Consider the following 17,189-nt stretch of genomic DNA (forward strand, 5'->3'; position numbering starts at 1 on the left):
GCTTTGAACAGCTTTGAAATAATGTTTCTGCCTTCCATTGGTCCTTCGCTCTGTGAATTGGTTAGCCTATTGTAAGCTCTCATCATGGATCAATTGTTGACAAATAATGCTCACATCCTATTCACTTGAGACTCGAAGTCAATCAAGGGCAAAGACTACAATAGCATTACTATACTGTTGTCGACTATTCACTGTCCTCTATTGGTCGTCGTTCATTAGCCGATTTGCTACATCCCCTCTCCAGCACACGATCACTCCTTCCTTCTTTACATCTTTCAGTTTCGTAGACAGCAATCACCGCCGATCTTCCAAGATCTCTCACCTTCAACGACGTTGCTCAACTCAATTGATCACCTTCACATCTATCTTACCATACAGCCATCCATCGGCTTTAACCTTGTATCCAACATCAACCCGCAATCATGGCCATCAGCAACCGTAGACTTTTCAGACATTATCCCTCCAAGAAGCCGACCTCAAAACCTGCCGCATTCTTGTCAGCACTTGACAACGCAACATCAGCACCAAGGAAGAAGGCCACTGCCACTACCTCACGTCGCCCGAAGTCGCTGCCTTACAAGATCCCTCGCGCTCTGAAGAAGGCCATCAAGAAGAACCTCGTCAAGATCGTCAAGGAGCGCCGTCACAAGATCAAAGCGGAAGAGGTACTCACTCCCACGCTGGTTTGCTATCCCGAAGATCCTCAAGACTGACCATCATGCCTTCACAGCACAAGAAAACTCTCATCGACATCGAAGCCCGCACCTTCGAATCCCGCGGCTACTTCCAAGCCTTCGACCACATCTTGCAGAACTTCGACATGAGTGATGAATTGGCATATGCGCTGGATGAGTTGCTGCTCAGATGTGTGGCAAACACTCAAGCTGGAGTTGGAAGACAGGAGGCTGGGTTGATCGGCAAGAAGGCTTTTGCCAGCAAGGTTCTCGAGGGCGGTTACATCACTGAGGAGATCAAGAAGGAGATGCTTGAGTGGAAGGGCGAAGACGGAGTTGAGGGTGAGGAGTGGGTCAAGATCAAGGATCTGCTCGAGTTGGCAGGCCATGATGAGATTGACGAAGAGAATGAGAGTGGTTCCGGAACTACTCAGGATTGAGTGAAGAAGGAATTGGACAACGACACGACACCAACAACACGACGAAAAGCTTGAGCGAAGAGACTGAAGAGACTCAAGATTGAATTCTGAGGATGAAGCTTACTCGCATCGATGCTGGAGAAGCAGCTAACGGGATCCTCGAGATGCAGAAGCTTGACTATGAGAAACACGACTGGATGAAGAAGCATGAGGGGACGAAAAAGATCGTCTACCTGCTGGATCAGGCTTGCAACAAAACATATCTACGAGGCAACCTCTAGCCCCTCAAGACATCAAATATATTTATCTTTTTGCACACAACATCTTTTCCTGTGACACCGATGAGAAGGAGGCGATACGGAGACGTACGATCGAAAGCGACAAGTGACTTTGTAAATCCGCGATAGATGGAGCCTTGATGGTACGGATAGATTGACCTGTAGAGATGCAAAAACAATCTAAAGGCCTCTCGCAAATCGTATATCTCTCGAGTCTGTCCCTTTTCTGGACCTTTTCAGTTCTCATCTTCCATCATGTCGTACTCTTCCGTCTCGCTCTTTTCCATAACATCGTCCTCCATGTCATCATTATCATTCACATTGTCCAATAACAACCAATCTTCATCGACTTCCACTATTTCTTCCGTCGTAGCTCCATCCCCATCATCCATGTTGTGTTCGTGATTACATTCTTGCATCTCTTCATCCTCTTCCATAATCTCATCGCCATCATCATTGTCGTTATCGTTATCGTCATCACTCGATTGCACAGCGGCGTCGATTTCTGCCCGCAAAGCCTGCATCTGTGCTCTTACTTCCCCGATTTCTCGTTCTACGATCTTTTCTCTCAATCGCAAAACAGCTAGTTGTGTTTGTAGAGTGTTTTCACCCTGGGTATCTTGATTTGAGAGGGAAGCAGTGAGGTTGGTTTCGTAGTGGAGGCGTTGGTAGCGGATCGCTAGGGTGCGGGCGGTTAGGCGGTTTAGTGTTTGGGTGAGCTGTTGAAAGGGTGTGTTAGAGTAGGAATGGAGGAGGGTTGGGTATGCAGAGTTGCTGATGAGCGAGGAGAGGGGGGAAAGGAGGGGGCTTACGATGGTTATGCGGGTTTGGAAGGATGCTTCGAGGTTGGTGATGGTCTCGTTGTTCTCGTTGTTGTCTTCATCGCTCTCATCGTTGTTGTCTTCAATGTCTTCGTTTTCGAGGGCGGGAGTTATGTCGTTGTTGTTTTCTTGTTCTGAGGGACCAAAGATGGCGTTCTCCTCTTCTCCTTCCTCGGGTGAAGATGGAAGTGTCGGCATTGGCGAGTGGGAGTACAGGCTTAATTTCGGAGGCATGATGATCAAGTCTGCGTGTTTCCTCCCGCCGAGTGAATTTGAACTTCTTATAGCTGCTCAGATCTGGGAAGCTCTTGCGTGGGTGAACAGGAATTGGAGAGATGGCTGCGATGTGTTATAATGGAAAGCTCCCGAGAGACGGACTTGGAGTTGATCATGTCAAGGGATATATGCTTTCTGTTCAGTCGAAGAAATTTTGGTCTCATAATACATGATTGTTCAGAAATAGCTGGGACATGAGACTCGGATGAAAGGGATGTAAGACATGCATCAACGACATCGAAGACGTTTGTTCCCTCGAAACATCTTCGGTAAATCGTGCCTACAAAGTGGACGCACGAGACATATATTGGAACGATGTATCGTGTGTCTGTAAGTGATGGATGTGTCTTGAGAGGATCGTTGAGGAAAACGCTTCCAAAGGATGCAATGTTGTATCTCGAAGCTTTGTCATTGTGACAGACGTGTCTCGGAGTCGACACAAGGCGAGAGTCTCAGTACAGTAGTCAAGAATTGCTCTTCCTAATCTGGCAGGTATGTTCAGCAAATCTGGATGTCAGACTAGACACTGCAACGCGGACAAGTTGCATAGCTCAGTCAAGCACAGTTGAGTACGAAGCTTGAGGGCTGAAAGTTGTGCTCTTGTGATTCGGGTTCCGCGAGTGTGTAGAGAGGGCATTGTAGATATTATCTTTCGGCATGCACGCTGTTGTCAAGAGAGGCCGTTCGTAATGTAAAGTGCGATGAAGACTAGAAGGTCGCCTTCAGTCCGATTATCCTGGCGGAGAACGCACGTATCGCCGGAAAGTAAGGCCTTCCAGGGAAGCATAGGCCTCCATGAGCCAGTCACTCATGGCAGTAATGTACCGCGTTCAGTGGATTCTTGTGAGGCCTTGACATGTCGTCTGATATGGTAATCCTGTGAGTATGCACCCAATCTATCTTCTATGCATCGAGAGATGCCGTCTTAAATGGTAGGATGGTGGTGGTACAGACTCTATTTTGAGACGAGTAGAGTATGCTCGTCGTACAGCCAAGCGGTGGATCGGTTGTGGCGGCGACGCTCCGACGTGAAACGCGGCTCTTCGAAAGGCAACGATCTTCAGGTCCCATCGCAATGACTTTCTCACAGCAAGAAGAAGGGATGTCGCATCCGCTATCTTGCATTACCTGCGGGTGCCCAGTGGACCCGTGTACATACCCTTGTCCCGATGATGAGATTTTCAGTGCAGTAGCGAGCAGCATAACTTCGTATCCAATCTAATGACTCGTCTACTGCCTCAACGTAGAGGTAAGGCCTTTGGTGTGATGGGTATTCCTGCGACTTAACATGCTGCTGCCTCACACTTTCCTCCTTCTCAAACACCAGATTTTCCCTTCCAAGATGAAGTCCATCGTTGCTGCTCTCGCGCTCAGTGTCGTGACTGTCCACAGCGCTGTCCCGGCGCCCTACCCAGTGCTCGCACCTTACTCGTCGATCAATGCCACCGCTCTACCGCCTACCTCTGCCAACTCTACACTCTCGAGCATTCTCAGCACAATCTCTGCGTCAGTCAATGCTACTTCGGTATCAGACCCTGTCTCAGCGTGCCCGACGACCGATGTCTACTCCACGTCAACGGTGACCTCGAGTGGTATCGGCACAGTCTACTACGTCACAACCACTACCCTGGAACCCTCTACCCGTGTCGTTGAGAGCGCGAGTTATGTTGCAACCGAGTCATTATCTTTGGGTAGTCTGACGACGGCATATACTTATGTCCTCACCGATTATGAGACTCGCTACTATACCACGACCACAATCTCTACCAGCGCTTGTGTTTCGACTGCCACCAAGTACGTCCTCTATTCTCACGTTACGATACTTTGGTCTTTCTCTCTTGTTTGAGATAGCTAACAGCCCATTCTCAGAACTGGAGTTGCGACTGTCACAGAATACACAGGAACCTTTACACCTTCGCCGCTCCCAACATACTGTCCAACCACAGCTACCTATACGACCATCTACCCAGAAGGCGAAGTCACTAGCACAAATCTGAGGACCGACTACGATGTTGTCACCAGAACCTCTTATTATTTGACCACTAGCACGCACGTCTACTGGGACTCTACAACGACTGTCACCTCTAGCATACAAGGCTTGACTTATTTGTCTGGCGGACCGACCATCACAACTACATATCCCATCGACTGCACCTCGACCAGCTACACCTCCACTGCATCCGCCACTGTAACCCAAGCGGCCAAATGTGCTCCCACTAACCTCTATTCCGGCCTCGGAAGTATCGGAAACCCTGATGGGCTGGATACTAGATCTTACTGGCGAACCGAAGATCCCGTCAATAAAGATGCGTCTTCATGCTGTCAGGCCTGTGTCGATGACGCAAATTGTGTAGCCATGGACTATTATGTTGGAGAGGGCTACGGATGCGACTTGTTCCTTACGCAAGACGAACAGTGTAGCAAGGGCATTGCAGTCACATACGGGTACGCCGGTCAAGGTACATTTGTACAAGCTGGATGTGGCTATGTCGCGCTTGCGTAGAAGCATATTGTGTCTCTGTAGACTCGAAGACATATCTAGACTTTTCTCGATCGTTTGTGGTTCTAAGCAGGAGGTCTAGGATCTCGCCAGTTCGAGAAAGCATAACGCAAAGACTACGCTGTATCCCCATGTGCTAGATTTTGTCACCTTTCGCCATCCTCCCGTCATCATTTATCTCGAACTATCGCTTCTATAGCTATTCACGATGCTTCCCGTGACATCATAGCCGTAGATAGAGATGAGCTAGTCCACACGCTCTCACTGGAAACCCCTGGTTCAGAAATTACTGTTGCATTTCTAATAGCTAACACGCGGTAGAATTCCAATATATGGGTGAGGTATTCTCGGAAGATGGCGTTAAATGGCGAGCTGTGCTCACCACTGTCGTATATCTTCAAGTATCCATAAATCTCAAACCCTTTATGGCTCTCGACGTGATGAACAATGTCTGTCGGGGTCTCAATCTGAAGTCACGAGTCTCATGATATTTCGGTATATGACATTGACTACACGCTGGATGGAAACAAGGACGCGGTGTAGGTAGTCGAAGGACTTCTCGGTCCGAACTGACTCCAGATCCTCACTCATTGGAAATTTGAGCCAATCTCTGTTCACATCGACAATCATACAACTTCAAATGGTTCAGACAAAAGACGGCGACAATTGAAGAGTAAAAAGTCGTTTGTGGTGAAGATCAACCCTCTCAAAAAAGAAAAGTGGCGATGCAGATATGATATACAATTACATGATTTGACACATGCGATTTTCCGATTCCAAAAGAAACAAAAACACCTCGCTTTCTGCCGCTCACGAACAACAACACCGCCCATATGCAAGAATCTCCCCCAATAAACACCATAAATCACTTCTCCTTCTAAACTTATATATATATACAAAGACATGTACGGATGAAAAACGTTCAGAACTTCTAGTGGAAGAAGTACTGACTCTCCTTCAATCTCGTGACGTCAAAGTCGCCCTTCTCGGGGACTTCGGGGAACTTGAGTGGAAGCCAGACAAACACCTTTCTGACTTGCTCCTTCTTCGCACCCTTTACCCTTTTCGCCTTCAATGATTCCAGCGTCGGCACTGCATCGTCTTCTGCTTCTGCGTCTTCGGCAGCTTTGGCGACTTTGTCGTCAGAGGTAATGTCAACGTCGTCGTTGTCGGAAAGAACGGGTTCGGTGAGATCATTGGTTTCGAGTTCGGAGGCGGCGAAAATATCGCTGTTCTCAGGGATTTCGCCGAGACGTGAGTTGACAATCTCGATGGGGACGGTAAGGGCGTCTTCGGCATCTGCTTCTTCGGCGAAGATGGAGCCAGAAGTGATGAGTCCCTCGCCTTGAGCAACCTCTTCAGGATTCTCACTGTTGATCAAACGCAGACGCTCCACCTCTTCCAAAAGTTGAACGATCAAAGCGGGTTGTAGTTGCTTGACCTTTCCACGATTGGTAGGACGTGCCTTTTGTGCTGCGAGAATCTTCTTGCCAACGGGTGTGCGAATGTCGACGGCAGCGAGGTACATGCAATCCTTGTAGCGGGCAATGAATTCTTGACGAAGGCGGCCAACGACATCTTCAGTGTGCATAGCCACGAAGGCGTCACGGAGAACCTTGGACAAGTCTGGTACATCGCAGGCATGGGTCCAGAAGGAGTCGTGAATACTGGCAAAAGCGATATTGTTTTCGTTGCACTTAATGGCTGAAAGCATCATGTGTGTTGCGTCCAAGGAGTGGATAAAGTTGGGAGGGAAACCTTGCAACTGCTTGCGCTTACTCACAGGGTCGATCGATGTCGGCTCCTGGAGAGCAATGTTCTGGAGATTGGTCTTGACCTGACGACGCTTGGAAGAGCGGTATGGCTGTACGACCGGCAGGCGCAGAGGCGTTGTCCAGATAACGGAGCTTCGGAACAATTGTTTCGATGCCTCGGCGCGCAAGCTGCTGCCAGTGGCCTTCGTCTTTCCAGCATTTTTTGGAGTTGCGTTCTTTGCCGGCAAGATTGATTTGCCTTCTGCATCATCTTTCTGGATGCTCGCAATCTGCTCAGGCGTAACGCAGGTAGAAATGCGGTCTGCACAATCTCCCAGCCATGTTTGAATAGCCTGTGCACCCTTGAACATCTCGCCAAGAGACTTGAAAATCTTCTTAGCTACGTAAGACGCAAGAGTAAGATGATCCAGAGCGTCATGACGGTGAATTTCGGGAAAGATCTCCTCAAGCTGTTTCTTGACTTGTTCTCTGGCACCATAATAGGTGACACCATAAACGTTGGTCATGACAGGCTGCTTGACAACCTTGCGAGTGATTTTGCCATGAAGGAATTGTGCCACAGGATGACCAGCAGCTTTGTCCTTCTCGACTTCGGCCTTCACTCCCTCAGCGACGGCAGTGTAGACGTCAGAAGGTCTGTCACCAGGCTCGAGGTTGACTTGACGAGCACCAGCAGCATCACCACCAAGGGCTGCGTAATGCTGGAGACCGTTGCAAGTACCATCCTGATGTACAGGGAGGTAGGAGACGTATTTGGTAGGATCAGGAAGATCCATGGCAGCCTTGAGTTCGTAACAAGCAGCCAGAGTCTGCCATGCATCCTCAGACTCGAGCCACCACTTCTTGCCACCAAGAGGGTTAGCTACCGAGTCGCGAATATCTTCCAAGTGATCCATGGCAAATTGTTCTCTCTCAGTAAGACTGGCTTTGTCGAAACCATAAACGTTCGCCAAGTGAATCTTGAGCCATCTCAAGCCAACCTCGCCCAGTTCTTTTCCATTCGCAAAAGTCATCAGAGCGCGGGCGTTGTCGGCGCCCATGTGGTTGAGATAAGGAGGGACCGGATACGCTCTACCACGGAAATCAATGTTGTGGGGAAAATAGATCTTCTCCTTGCTGAAAGCTTTAGCAATCTCGAGCTGGAAATTTTGGAAACATCTCTGTGAGTGGTAGCCACCCTTGACATTCTCAAGATCCTTCACTAGCTGTATCCACGAACGACGGGCCTTGGAGTCGGACTTGTTAGGCTCGGGAGGCATATCGATATTCGGGTCCAAAGGAGCAAAGTTGGCAATGGGTTCACCAGTGTTCCATGCTTCGATTTGCACACGCAAAACATTCTCATTGATCTTCCACGGCACCTTTCCAAGAACATTGAGAGCCTCAAAGACCTTTTCCAGATCACCTCGTTGAATGGCAGCATATGCGTAATCGCGTGGAACTGCATCGGCTCCACTAAAACGAATGACAGGCGTGGGGTAATTGAGATAGCCACCCTTGCTAAAGTTTGTCCATGGTCTTGGTTCGATTACCATTGGAAGCCTCTTGGCAATTAGACCACCCACGGGTTCGCGGTGAAGCTTGTGGAGGAGGTCGGGACTCGGACAAAGCCACCCTTGTTTTCTTCCTGACTCATACAGGGTCTTGTGAAGGAAAGCGGCTTGAAGCTGTGTAACCATCTCTTTCGTCCTGGGGTGTTGTCTGGTGACGGGGATCTTTGCAGTTTCAATAAGTTTTGAGATAAGCATGGCGCCCAACTTGACGCGGACGTCGCTGGGCCAAACGTGCATTTCAGTGTCATAGCCAGGATGAATTTGCTTTGGCTTCGTTTTCTTGGGAGCACGACCAAGCTTTGCTCTGCGTTCAGCGATAGCCCGTTGTTTGGCGGCTTCCGCATTGGCTTCATCTTGCATAGTCCTTCCGAGCGAAGCAGTAAGGCGGCCAAGGCGTTGATTACTGTTGTACGTGCCGGAACTTCTCTCCTTGCCACTAGCAAGAGAACCCATAACGCTGAGGATGGTTGTAGCTGCAAGTTGCTCGACTGGCACAGCTTCGACGAAGGGGCCGTAGATGAGACGATCATCTGTCGCCCCTGGTTGTTGTGGCCCGTCCAGAAGTGCGCGGCAAGCTTCAATTTCTTCGCGCAAGACGGGCAACAGATCCGAATACCATTGCCACATCAAAGCGCCTAGTGGTCTTGCTTCGAGGGTTGTGTGTATACCAAGCTTTTGCAGATGTTCCTCCTCGAACTTCCAACGAGCAATTGCAGCAATACTAGCACTCTCTTCGAGAAGACGCTGGCGTTCTTCGGGTGTGAGATTCGCCTTTTCCATGGCTTCGGGTGTGTTTGCTGATTGGAGGGCAGGAGATGCGTGGCTGAGAGTTTGCTTGAGTGAGGCCAAGCCCATTCCCTTCTGGGCGACTTCGAGAATAGCAGGCATGTCGGTGAGTTGAGGCATTGCTTGGACAGAGGGGTCAAAAGGAACCTCTTTGGCTGTCTCGATGGGCTCTTCTGCTTCATGTACCGATCTTGACTTGAGTGTGGGAAGAACAGCTCCAAGCCTCAAGAACTCGTCATCAGAAAAGTCTTCGGCGTCGCAAACGTCGTCAAGAATGCCAGAGGCTTCTGCAAGTTCAGCGTATCTACGCAGAGCACGTTCTTGCTTGACGCCTTGTAGTGCAGCCATGGCAGCGCGCATCATGGTGACCAGAATCTGAGCTTCGACATTGAACTCCTTCTGGACGAGCTCAATCTCGAACCAGTCCCGCATGGCATCATACGGTGCAAGTCGATCATCCTGCTGGCTAGCCTGGATATTTTCCAAGCAGGCCGTGAGGTATGCATTATGAGCGTGCTGCAACTCGAATGAGTCGCGATGGCACTGGAGCCGTAGGCGTTCAATGACGAGGACAGCCCTTTCGAAACGCTCCACTCTCAGACATGTGTGTAGATTTTGCATCAGATCCGGTACGTTTCCAGCAAGACCGTTCTTGTATCTGCGCTGTGATTCAGACGCATCGTTTACACTGTGCTGCAGCATGAGGGTGTCTTTGGGGTTCAGAGAGTATTCAACACCACCAAAAGTCCATCGTGATGAGTCCGAGGTTGTTGAGTGTTGGTCGGTGACTGTGGCTAACCGCCTCGTTTGAGTCTTGTCGGGCTGTGACGATTGAAGACGGGTCGATGGTCGTGGTTGCGGAGCTTGCTGCGAGTGTGTCGAGTTCCATCGAAGCTGAGCGGGGCAGAGGAAAGGAAGATATAAGGAGTCGGCGAGTTGCGTAAGCTGTAAAGATGTGTTTCGCCGCGTCCTGCGACCAGCTGCTCGGACGAGCATTTCGAGTCTGACGAATTATGTGATTGCGTGGAAGTGAGAGACGGAACGACCGGTAAAGACTGGAGATATGCAGGCAGACGGAGATGAAAACAAGACGTGAATGCAGAAAGGCGACGACAGAATGGACGGCAAAGGGTATTGATAAGTGGTTACAAGAATAAAATCATCATCGAAGTTCGTGCAAGCGGCGAAGCAAGAGCAAAAGAAAACCACCCCGGACTTTCATCATCCCGCCAAGATGTCGGACTTGCCCTTTTTTCGCCTCCGATCAGGCAACCTTACACGTGCCTTGCTTCTATCTTGTTCTGTTCATTGCTCGAGTTTGTGCAATGCCATGACTTTGGTGCCCGAGCATCGCCAAAGTGCTCAGAAGTGCAGCCTACTCTCACAATCAGACTTCAATCGACATGCTGAACTTAGCATATTCAAGAGCAATCGAGATTGCAAGACCTTGATGGTGGACTTTTTCATCTACGAAAAAGCCGTTGCAATTGGACATCAATAGCAAAATCTCTTGTAGAACAAACATACATGTGTGATTTTGTGTTTCTCATTGCCGGGCTATCAACATGACCACACTCCGACGACACCGTCTTTTCTGCCTTCAACCAGATATCCATCCTTGATGCGGACACGTTCGATGGCCGAGAGCGGTCCTTGATCTTCTTCTGCTGAGGCGCCAGGTCCGCAGTCCCATTGGTTGCCATCCGTCTTGTCATATACCTTGACCACAGACTCGCCAATGGCCGACACGATATGTCTGGCATCGACTGATGAGTCGACGATCGGTGAGTCGTATGCGAATGCATCAATGATACCGCCGGTACGAAGATCCCAGATCTAGAGATTTTGTTAGCATGAAAAACTTGATAACTGAAATGACAGTTACTTACGCGAACACTGCGATCGGCACTGCCAGTCACCATATGAATGCCAGAGAAAGCTAGAGATGTGATGGGTCCTGTGTGACCAACCAAACTGCGGTGAACACTTCCACTTCTCAAATCCCAAAGTCTAACCATACCATCAGCAGTACCGCAGGCGAGCGCTGTCTCGAATACTTGGATAGCGCCAACGAAGTCCGCTTCTGCAGGAGGTAGACGTCCAGAAGCAGGTCGCCACCAGCCCTCTGCAGCAGTGGGGTCTGTAGCAGCCGGCGAAGGAGCACCGAATGTGTTGTTGGAAACACTGGCCTGCGCGGCTGCCCACATGACATCAAGTGTCTGTACGCAGCGACCATTTTCCAGATCCCATTGACGGAGCGTTTTGTCAGCCGAACCAGAAACAAGGGTGTTCTTGTGGAAGTGAAGAGCAGTGACCTCAGCAACGTGAGCAGAGAGTTCGACAACTAAGCAATCTTGCATAGAAGATGTAGGGGCGATAGGGAGAGGGTCCAATTCGGGGTCGGAGAACATGTCGGCGTCGTCGGCTTCCTCTTCTTCAGTATCCCGACCGAATCTGTTGCTCCGTGAGGGCGGCGGTGGGGTGTACTCGGCTTGATTCAGATCCCAAAAGCGGATGCTAGCATCCATAGAGCCGGTAGCGACAAAGTTTTCCGATACTTGAAGGCAGCGGACAGAAGAAAGGTGGCCTTCAAGAAGACCAATACATCTTCCAGCGTTCAGATCCCATACACGAACGGTGTCATCGAGAGCAGCAGAAACCAGGGTACCAAAGGGAGCGTCAAAGTCCAGAGCGGTAATCATGTCATTATGGGCGGGGAATTCACGAATGCGTGAGCCCTTCTCCATGTGTTCGTGGAGAACGGGCATAGACTTGCGCCTGTTGACGCGACGCTTCTTTCTCTCCTTTTCCTTTTCCTTCTCTTTATCCGTCTTGACCGGTGACGGCGCGGGCAGCTTCTCATAGACAGATTCAGACATGAAGGTTTCTGTGGACTCGGCCAGGTCGGCAGCAGGTGTCTCTGTTGTTGGCTCCAAGGGCGGTGACTTTGTGGCCAGAGCAGCGGCGTCTTCCATGGCTTCTTGCATATCTTGGAGCTTCTCGGTCATTTCCTGTATCTCATGTTCAAGGTCGACCTCCTCCTGCTCGTGCCCAGCTAGTCGTTGAAGGACAATCTTTCTCATTGTGTTCAAATTCGCAATCTTTGTGTCAATCTCTTTGATCTCGGAGATGCACATGTTCTTGCGGATACCCATCATTTCCAGACGGTGATCCATATTTGCCCGCTTAGACTTGAGCTTTTTCAAGGCGCTCGCGGGGGTGGGCTCTGCTTCATCGTCGCTGTCGTGACCAAGTAGCTTCTGGCCCTTGTCGTTACTACGAGGGGCTTTCTTCTTATCTTCGGGTTTGGAGGCTTGGAAGCCTTGGAACAGGGAGTATGTGCTGCTGCGTTCGGGGATGTGGCGGAGGAGATCATCGGGGAGGTGGACCAGAGCGCGGTGCTGTATTTCGGAGGTGGAAAAGGTAGATCGAACAAGTTCCTTGGGAGAAGCTTTGGCAAGCTCAAAGACAGAGCGCTGTATCAAAGGTCGCCGTAGTTCGCGGTGGATCTCGCCTAGGGCAGTTTGGTAGTGGTGGCCATCACCCCCGAGAGGACCGATAAAGTGGCTCGCCGTGGCATGGACGGTGCGGCCAAAGGCTTCAAGTTGTCGCGACTGTTTATTTGATTAGGGCAGGCTTCAACATGGCAGCTGGCGTCGACGTACGCCTAGTAAGCCCTCGTCGTCGTCGGATTGCGGAATGTTGGCAGAAGGTCTTCTCCGATGCGACGACGACGATGGTGGAGGAGGATTGCGGCCTCTTTGCGTCGACATGTTGTATGGTCCAGACTATGAAGTCATTATCAAGCGTATGTTTAGTCTTTGTTGCATATAACAGGCGAACAGGTCGCGTGGGCAAAAGTTTAGAGGATGGTGACACGGAGGCCGAGGCTGTTGACGATGATGATGCTGGCTGAAGCACGAAGCTCGACGAGTCTCCACGAATCCAAGAAACACCCTCTCCGGTGTCGCAACAAGTCCTCTTGGATCTTCCAGACTCATCAACAAGCCTGACCTTCTCACCAACAAGACTCGACTTCCCACCAGCGACATGGACACAGCTATCGACCTCTCTGACGCCAGCAAGGCGCTCGACCTGGCAAACATCCGCTTCCAATTGATGTAACTCATGGCCAACGACACCCCCACTGTGACTGCACTCGCTGATACAAGTCAGCCGGCTCGAGGACACCATCACCTTCCACCTGATCGAGCGTGTTCAGTTCCCTCTCAACCCCTCCATCTACAAGCCGGGCGCGGTCCGCATCCCCGACTGCGAATACAGCTTGCTTGACTGGATGATCCGTGAGCAGGAGCGCTTCCAATCGCTCGTGCGCCGCTACCAGTCACCCGACGAGTACCCCTTCTTCCCGGACGCCCTGCAAGAGCCCATCCTGCAGCCCATCCACTACCCTCAGATCTTGCATCCCAACGACGTCAACATCAACACCAAGCTGAAACACCACTACACCGAGCACATCCTACCCGCCGCGTGTATCAACTACGGTCGTGAAGAGCGTGGTGAGAATCAGGAGAACTTTGGCTCCGCCGCTACCTGCGACGTGAACTGTCTGCAAGCCCTGTCTCGTCGCATCCACTTCGGAAAGTTTGTCGCAGAAGCAAAGTTCCAGAAAGAGACTGAGCGTTTCGTCGATTTGATCAAGCGCGAGGACCGCAAGGGTATTGACGACGCTATCACAAATGCTGCCGTAGAGAAGAAGGTCCTTGAGCGTCTGCGTCTCAAGGCAAAGACGTACGGCACGGATCCCAGCATCTCGGCTGGCGAGGCCGATGAGGCCGGAAAGATCAACGTCGACGCTGTCGTTGCCATGTACAAAGACTATGTCATCCCCTTGACGAAAGAAGTCGAAGTCGATTACCTCATGCAGCGTCTTAAGAACACTCAATGGGAGTAGTCTAATGTCCATTTCTTCATCTTCACACACTTGATTATCTCCTCAATCACATACTCGATTTAGCTCATCAGCAATTCACTTCATATCCCTTAGGGACTGATCACCATCATATTGGGCCCGACCTCTGCTTTCAAAGCTTCTACTTGTTCACCGACCTCCTATTTCTCAATTCTCGCCTATCATCACTCGTGACCCGTCAACTTAGTGAGCGAGTCGAGAGCTTTATCACTCACTAGCCCAGCATATATACTCCTCTCTCTCTTCAGTCTGCTCCTCTACTCAACATCCAACTCCAACTCCAATAACTACCATGAGCAGCCTTACTACCGGTACCGAGATGCCCTTCAGAGGCATCGTAGCCAACTCTTCGGACTCCAGTCCACAGAATGTAGCCCCTCCAACCCAGGTCAGTCCACAGTGCAGCCACGCTGAACACTCCTTTAACACTACACAGCTTCACAACCAATGTCCCACCGCTCCTTCAGTGGTCCCCTCAGCAGACTTCAACAAACTCGTCTTCGACCCGCAGCACTTCAAATCGCTTGTCCACAGCATCAAGAACGAAATGGACAATGGCCGCTTCCAGGATCTCGTTCTCAGTGACACAATCTACCAGCAGATGCAGATGATGTCTGAGGCTTTGCTGTTCGAGGTTTTCGCTGATGCCAATCTCACTGCTATCAGGGATCGTCGCTTGACCGTAACTCCAAAGGACATGTGTGCTTCAGCTACTGGCGAAGGCCGCAACCTGATAAACTTCAGTATCAAGAAGATGCGTGAGGAGGAGGAGAAGTCCGATGAGGATGAAGAGATGACCGACAAGGAGGACGCTTCTGATCCCGAGAAAGAGCAGTAGTGATATCTCCACATCAAGACTTTCCAAAAGTATGTTTGTCATCTACTGTATATTCACAATCACAGAGCGCACCACTGACAATCACAATTTCAGCAACCTCACCTCAAACAATCACGAGACGACAAAAGAAAGACGCCAATACTTGCACAAACGAAGAAGCAATACCACAGCCAAGACACGATGGAATAACAACATATGCATCACCATAGCAGGAGGAAAAGTGCATCAATCCCAATCTCCATCTCACACAATTGTAACCAACAAGAATTGAAATCCCCTTCTTTCAAACATAACAAATTCATCCGCTCAGGAAATTCGAAAGCGATAATATTGCACTTATCCAAAGTTTCCTAGACCACTAGACCCTTGTTCTCGAAAATGCTGTCATGCATATGTAGATATGTGGGTTGCTGAGCAATATTCATACTTTGTATACATGTTCATGTTCACGCACATGTTCATGCAAGAAGAAAACATGGACCGGGACGAGGATCCGTGCTTGTATTTCATTGCTTTTAAGACTGTGTTTGATGGATGTTGTTGACAGAATGAAGATACTGGTGGGTGAGTTGATCTGCTGATCGTGATGCTTTTGTATCGAGCAGCGTGTTGTGAAGATCCCGGGCTTTGAGTTGGACGGCATGCGAGTATGCGATATCTGAGATTAATGGAGAGCTTAAGTGTCATTTGAAAGCTCTCAAACAAGCTTTAAAGGGTGATACCGGTGACGGTGGAAGGGTATGGTCGCTTGACATGAGTGATACTTTCTTGGGACAGGGTGACACACTTGGCAAAAGTCATTGACCAAATCAGGGTTCAAGGCCTGCGTACCTACTTCCATTCTAAAGCGCTGGTTACACCACTACACAGATGAGAATGAGCTTTAGAAGAGCTTGATAGGATGGAAGTCAAAGATGAGATAGTATAGAGAAAAAGGTATAGGAAGATATGAAGAAAGGCGAGCTGACACAACACTGGCAAGAGGCTGCGAGGTGCCGGCGTGATGGAATCATACACTGACGAATCTTGAATGGTTGATGTTAGGCGGCGCTCGAAACCCCGAATAAACAAGTCCAGATAGCATGGAACATCAGGAAGAAGATTAGTTGTGTCGGGATATCAGTAGCCCGGTTGTGCGGTGTCTTCTGATGAAAGGCAAGAGGGCTGCACAAGGGCACGAGCTGTTAGCAGACAAAGACCTGGACTTGCATGTACACATGAAAGAGCTCATGTATGGGTGACACGCGTCTGAAGAGCGAGGGCTCATGCCATGGCCGAACGGACTGAAGAGGGGCACCGGAGTTGAATGCGGAAGACTCCTACCTTTTGTCTTGCTCAGGAGAACACCATATGCCGGATCCAGCGGATAATCCTGCTCATGCTCGACATGAGAGAGTCACCTGCGTGCATCTGCGCTCGTGCTCGGTACCTGCATTCGCTGACCATGAGTACGACTGGTAATCGTACACATGCGTGAGAGCCTCTGCAGGAGAGAAGATCATACAAATTTCCCCCAGGCAACAGGATATAGGCACAACGATACAAGGTGTTGATCTGCTCCGGAGATGAAGCCTCTTCTGACATCGTAGCTTCAGCGTCACAGTTTCAAGTCGTATCCGTCAACAGCTGAAGCTCTGCACCTTCTGATCTCGAAAAACACCCCATCGGCTTGACACACACCACAGCCCCTGGATTTGAGCGAGCCATGGCAGTCAAAGCGAAGAAGATTACAAAAGTATCATCATGACACTTTTTGACGGCACGGCTGACCAGCAGGAAAATGTGATCCATCAAATCCACAAAATCCCACAAGCTGTTAGCATTATCGAAAACATGGGTGTATATGCTGCTATAAGGGGCTTCGTAACCCCACCTGTAGTTTTTAGAAAGTAGGTTCGGCATGATCGAGTCTGGGGATGTTGGCTGCCGTAATTGTAAGCGAGGGCTTGTGTGTGTGAAAGGCGACTTCGGTTGCCGTTCTCTTGTCTCAGAGTACTCGGGGGTGATCGTTCACGACGGAGGATGCTTGACAAGAACGAAGTGGCAGCCGTACAGCTCCACAAACCGTCGCCTACTCGGAGACAGTCGATATCTTCGAGGTATATATGGTATTGATGTCCGGCTCCGGACACGGGAGTGACCAGTTCCGAGCCTTTCTCTGAGGTCTGGCCTCGACTTCAAGGTAATGGCACGGCCCGGGATGTCAAGTTTGACATGTGTCGACGCAGGGGAACAGACGAGTCTGACTCAATCTGAAGGGCTCGAGCGAGGGGGCAGGTATGCAGCATTGTTGATTGGTCCGATGGCATATCCGACGGGGCAGTAACTCCACTGCT

The 17,189-nt window shown here is 50.1% G+C and overlaps 7 protein-coding genes across 7 annotated transcripts; 4 read left to right on the forward strand and 3 right to left on the reverse strand.

Moving 5' to 3' along the window:
* The first annotated feature begins 343 nt into the window (after positions 1-343).
* On the forward strand, positions 344-1,352 carry M438DRAFT_350387 (uncharacterized protein). The gene is made up of 2 exons (XM_029906617.1): positions 344-665; positions 731-1,352. The coding sequence occupies exons 1-2, from the start codon at positions 423-425 to the stop codon at positions 1,112-1,114; spliced, it is 627 nt and encodes a 208-aa protein (XP_029754701.1). The 5' UTR covers positions 344-422; the 3' UTR covers positions 1,115-1,352.
* A 153-nt stretch (positions 1,353-1,505) lies between these two features.
* M438DRAFT_370159 (uncharacterized protein) lies at positions 1,506-2,446 on the reverse strand. The gene is made up of 2 exons (XM_029908158.1): positions 2,184-2,446; positions 1,506-2,090 (listed from the first exon to the last, which is right to left on the reverse strand). Exons 1-2 carry the CDS (start codon positions 2,424-2,426, stop codon positions 1,608-1,610), a joined length of 726 nt encoding a protein of 241 aa, XP_029754702.1. The 5' UTR covers positions 2,427-2,446; the 3' UTR covers positions 1,506-1,607.
* A 1,364-nt stretch (positions 2,447-3,810) lies between these two features.
* Positions 3,811-4,971, forward strand: M438DRAFT_340594 (uncharacterized protein; the record flags this gene model as incomplete). The annotated part of the gene is made up of 2 exons (XM_029904339.1): positions 3,811-4,262; positions 4,338-4,971. 2 exons carry the CDS (start codon positions 3,811-3,813, stop codon positions 4,969-4,971), a joined length of 1,086 nt encoding a protein of 361 aa, XP_029754703.1.
* Positions 4,972-5,899: 928 nt separating this feature from the next.
* M438DRAFT_256855 (DNA/RNA polymerase) lies at positions 5,900-9,709 on the reverse strand (the record flags this gene model as incomplete). Its single annotated transcript, XM_029899725.1, has 1 exon — positions 5,900-9,709. A coding segment is annotated over one exon (3,810 nt), but the record flags the coding sequence as incomplete, so codon positions are not given.
* Positions 9,710-10,642: 933 nt separating this feature from the next.
* Positions 10,643-12,855, reverse strand: M438DRAFT_340596 (WD40 repeat-like protein; the record flags this gene model as incomplete). The annotated part of the gene is made up of 3 exons (XM_029904340.1): positions 10,643-10,918; positions 10,972-12,696; positions 12,748-12,855. 3 exons carry the CDS (start codon positions 12,853-12,855, stop codon positions 10,643-10,645), a joined length of 2,109 nt encoding a protein of 702 aa, XP_029754705.1.
* A 277-nt stretch (positions 12,856-13,132) lies between these two features.
* M438DRAFT_285571 (chorismate mutase) lies at positions 13,133-13,997 on the forward strand (the record flags this gene model as incomplete). The annotated part of the gene is made up of 2 exons (XM_029901540.1): positions 13,133-13,203; positions 13,259-13,997. The coding sequence occupies 2 exons, from the start codon at positions 13,133-13,135 to the stop codon at positions 13,995-13,997; spliced, it is 810 nt and encodes a 269-aa protein (XP_029754706.1).
* Positions 13,998-14,152: 155 nt separating this feature from the next.
* On the forward strand, positions 14,153-14,985 carry M438DRAFT_172562 (uncharacterized protein). The gene is made up of 3 exons (XM_029899136.1): positions 14,153-14,403; positions 14,452-14,882; positions 14,947-14,985. Exons 1-2 carry the CDS (start codon positions 14,308-14,310, stop codon positions 14,851-14,853), a joined length of 498 nt encoding a protein of 165 aa, XP_029754707.1. The 5' UTR covers positions 14,153-14,307; the 3' UTR covers positions 14,854-14,882; positions 14,947-14,985.
* The last annotated feature ends 2,204 nt before the right edge of the window (positions 14,986-17,189 follow it).

Source organism: Aureobasidium pullulans (genome assembly GCF_000721785.1).
Source record: "Aureobasidium pullulans EXF-150 unplaced genomic scaffold scaffold_48, whole genome shotgun sequence".
Classification (NCBI taxonomy): Eukaryota; Fungi; Ascomycota; class Dothideomycetes; order Dothideales; family Saccotheciaceae; genus Aureobasidium; species Aureobasidium pullulans.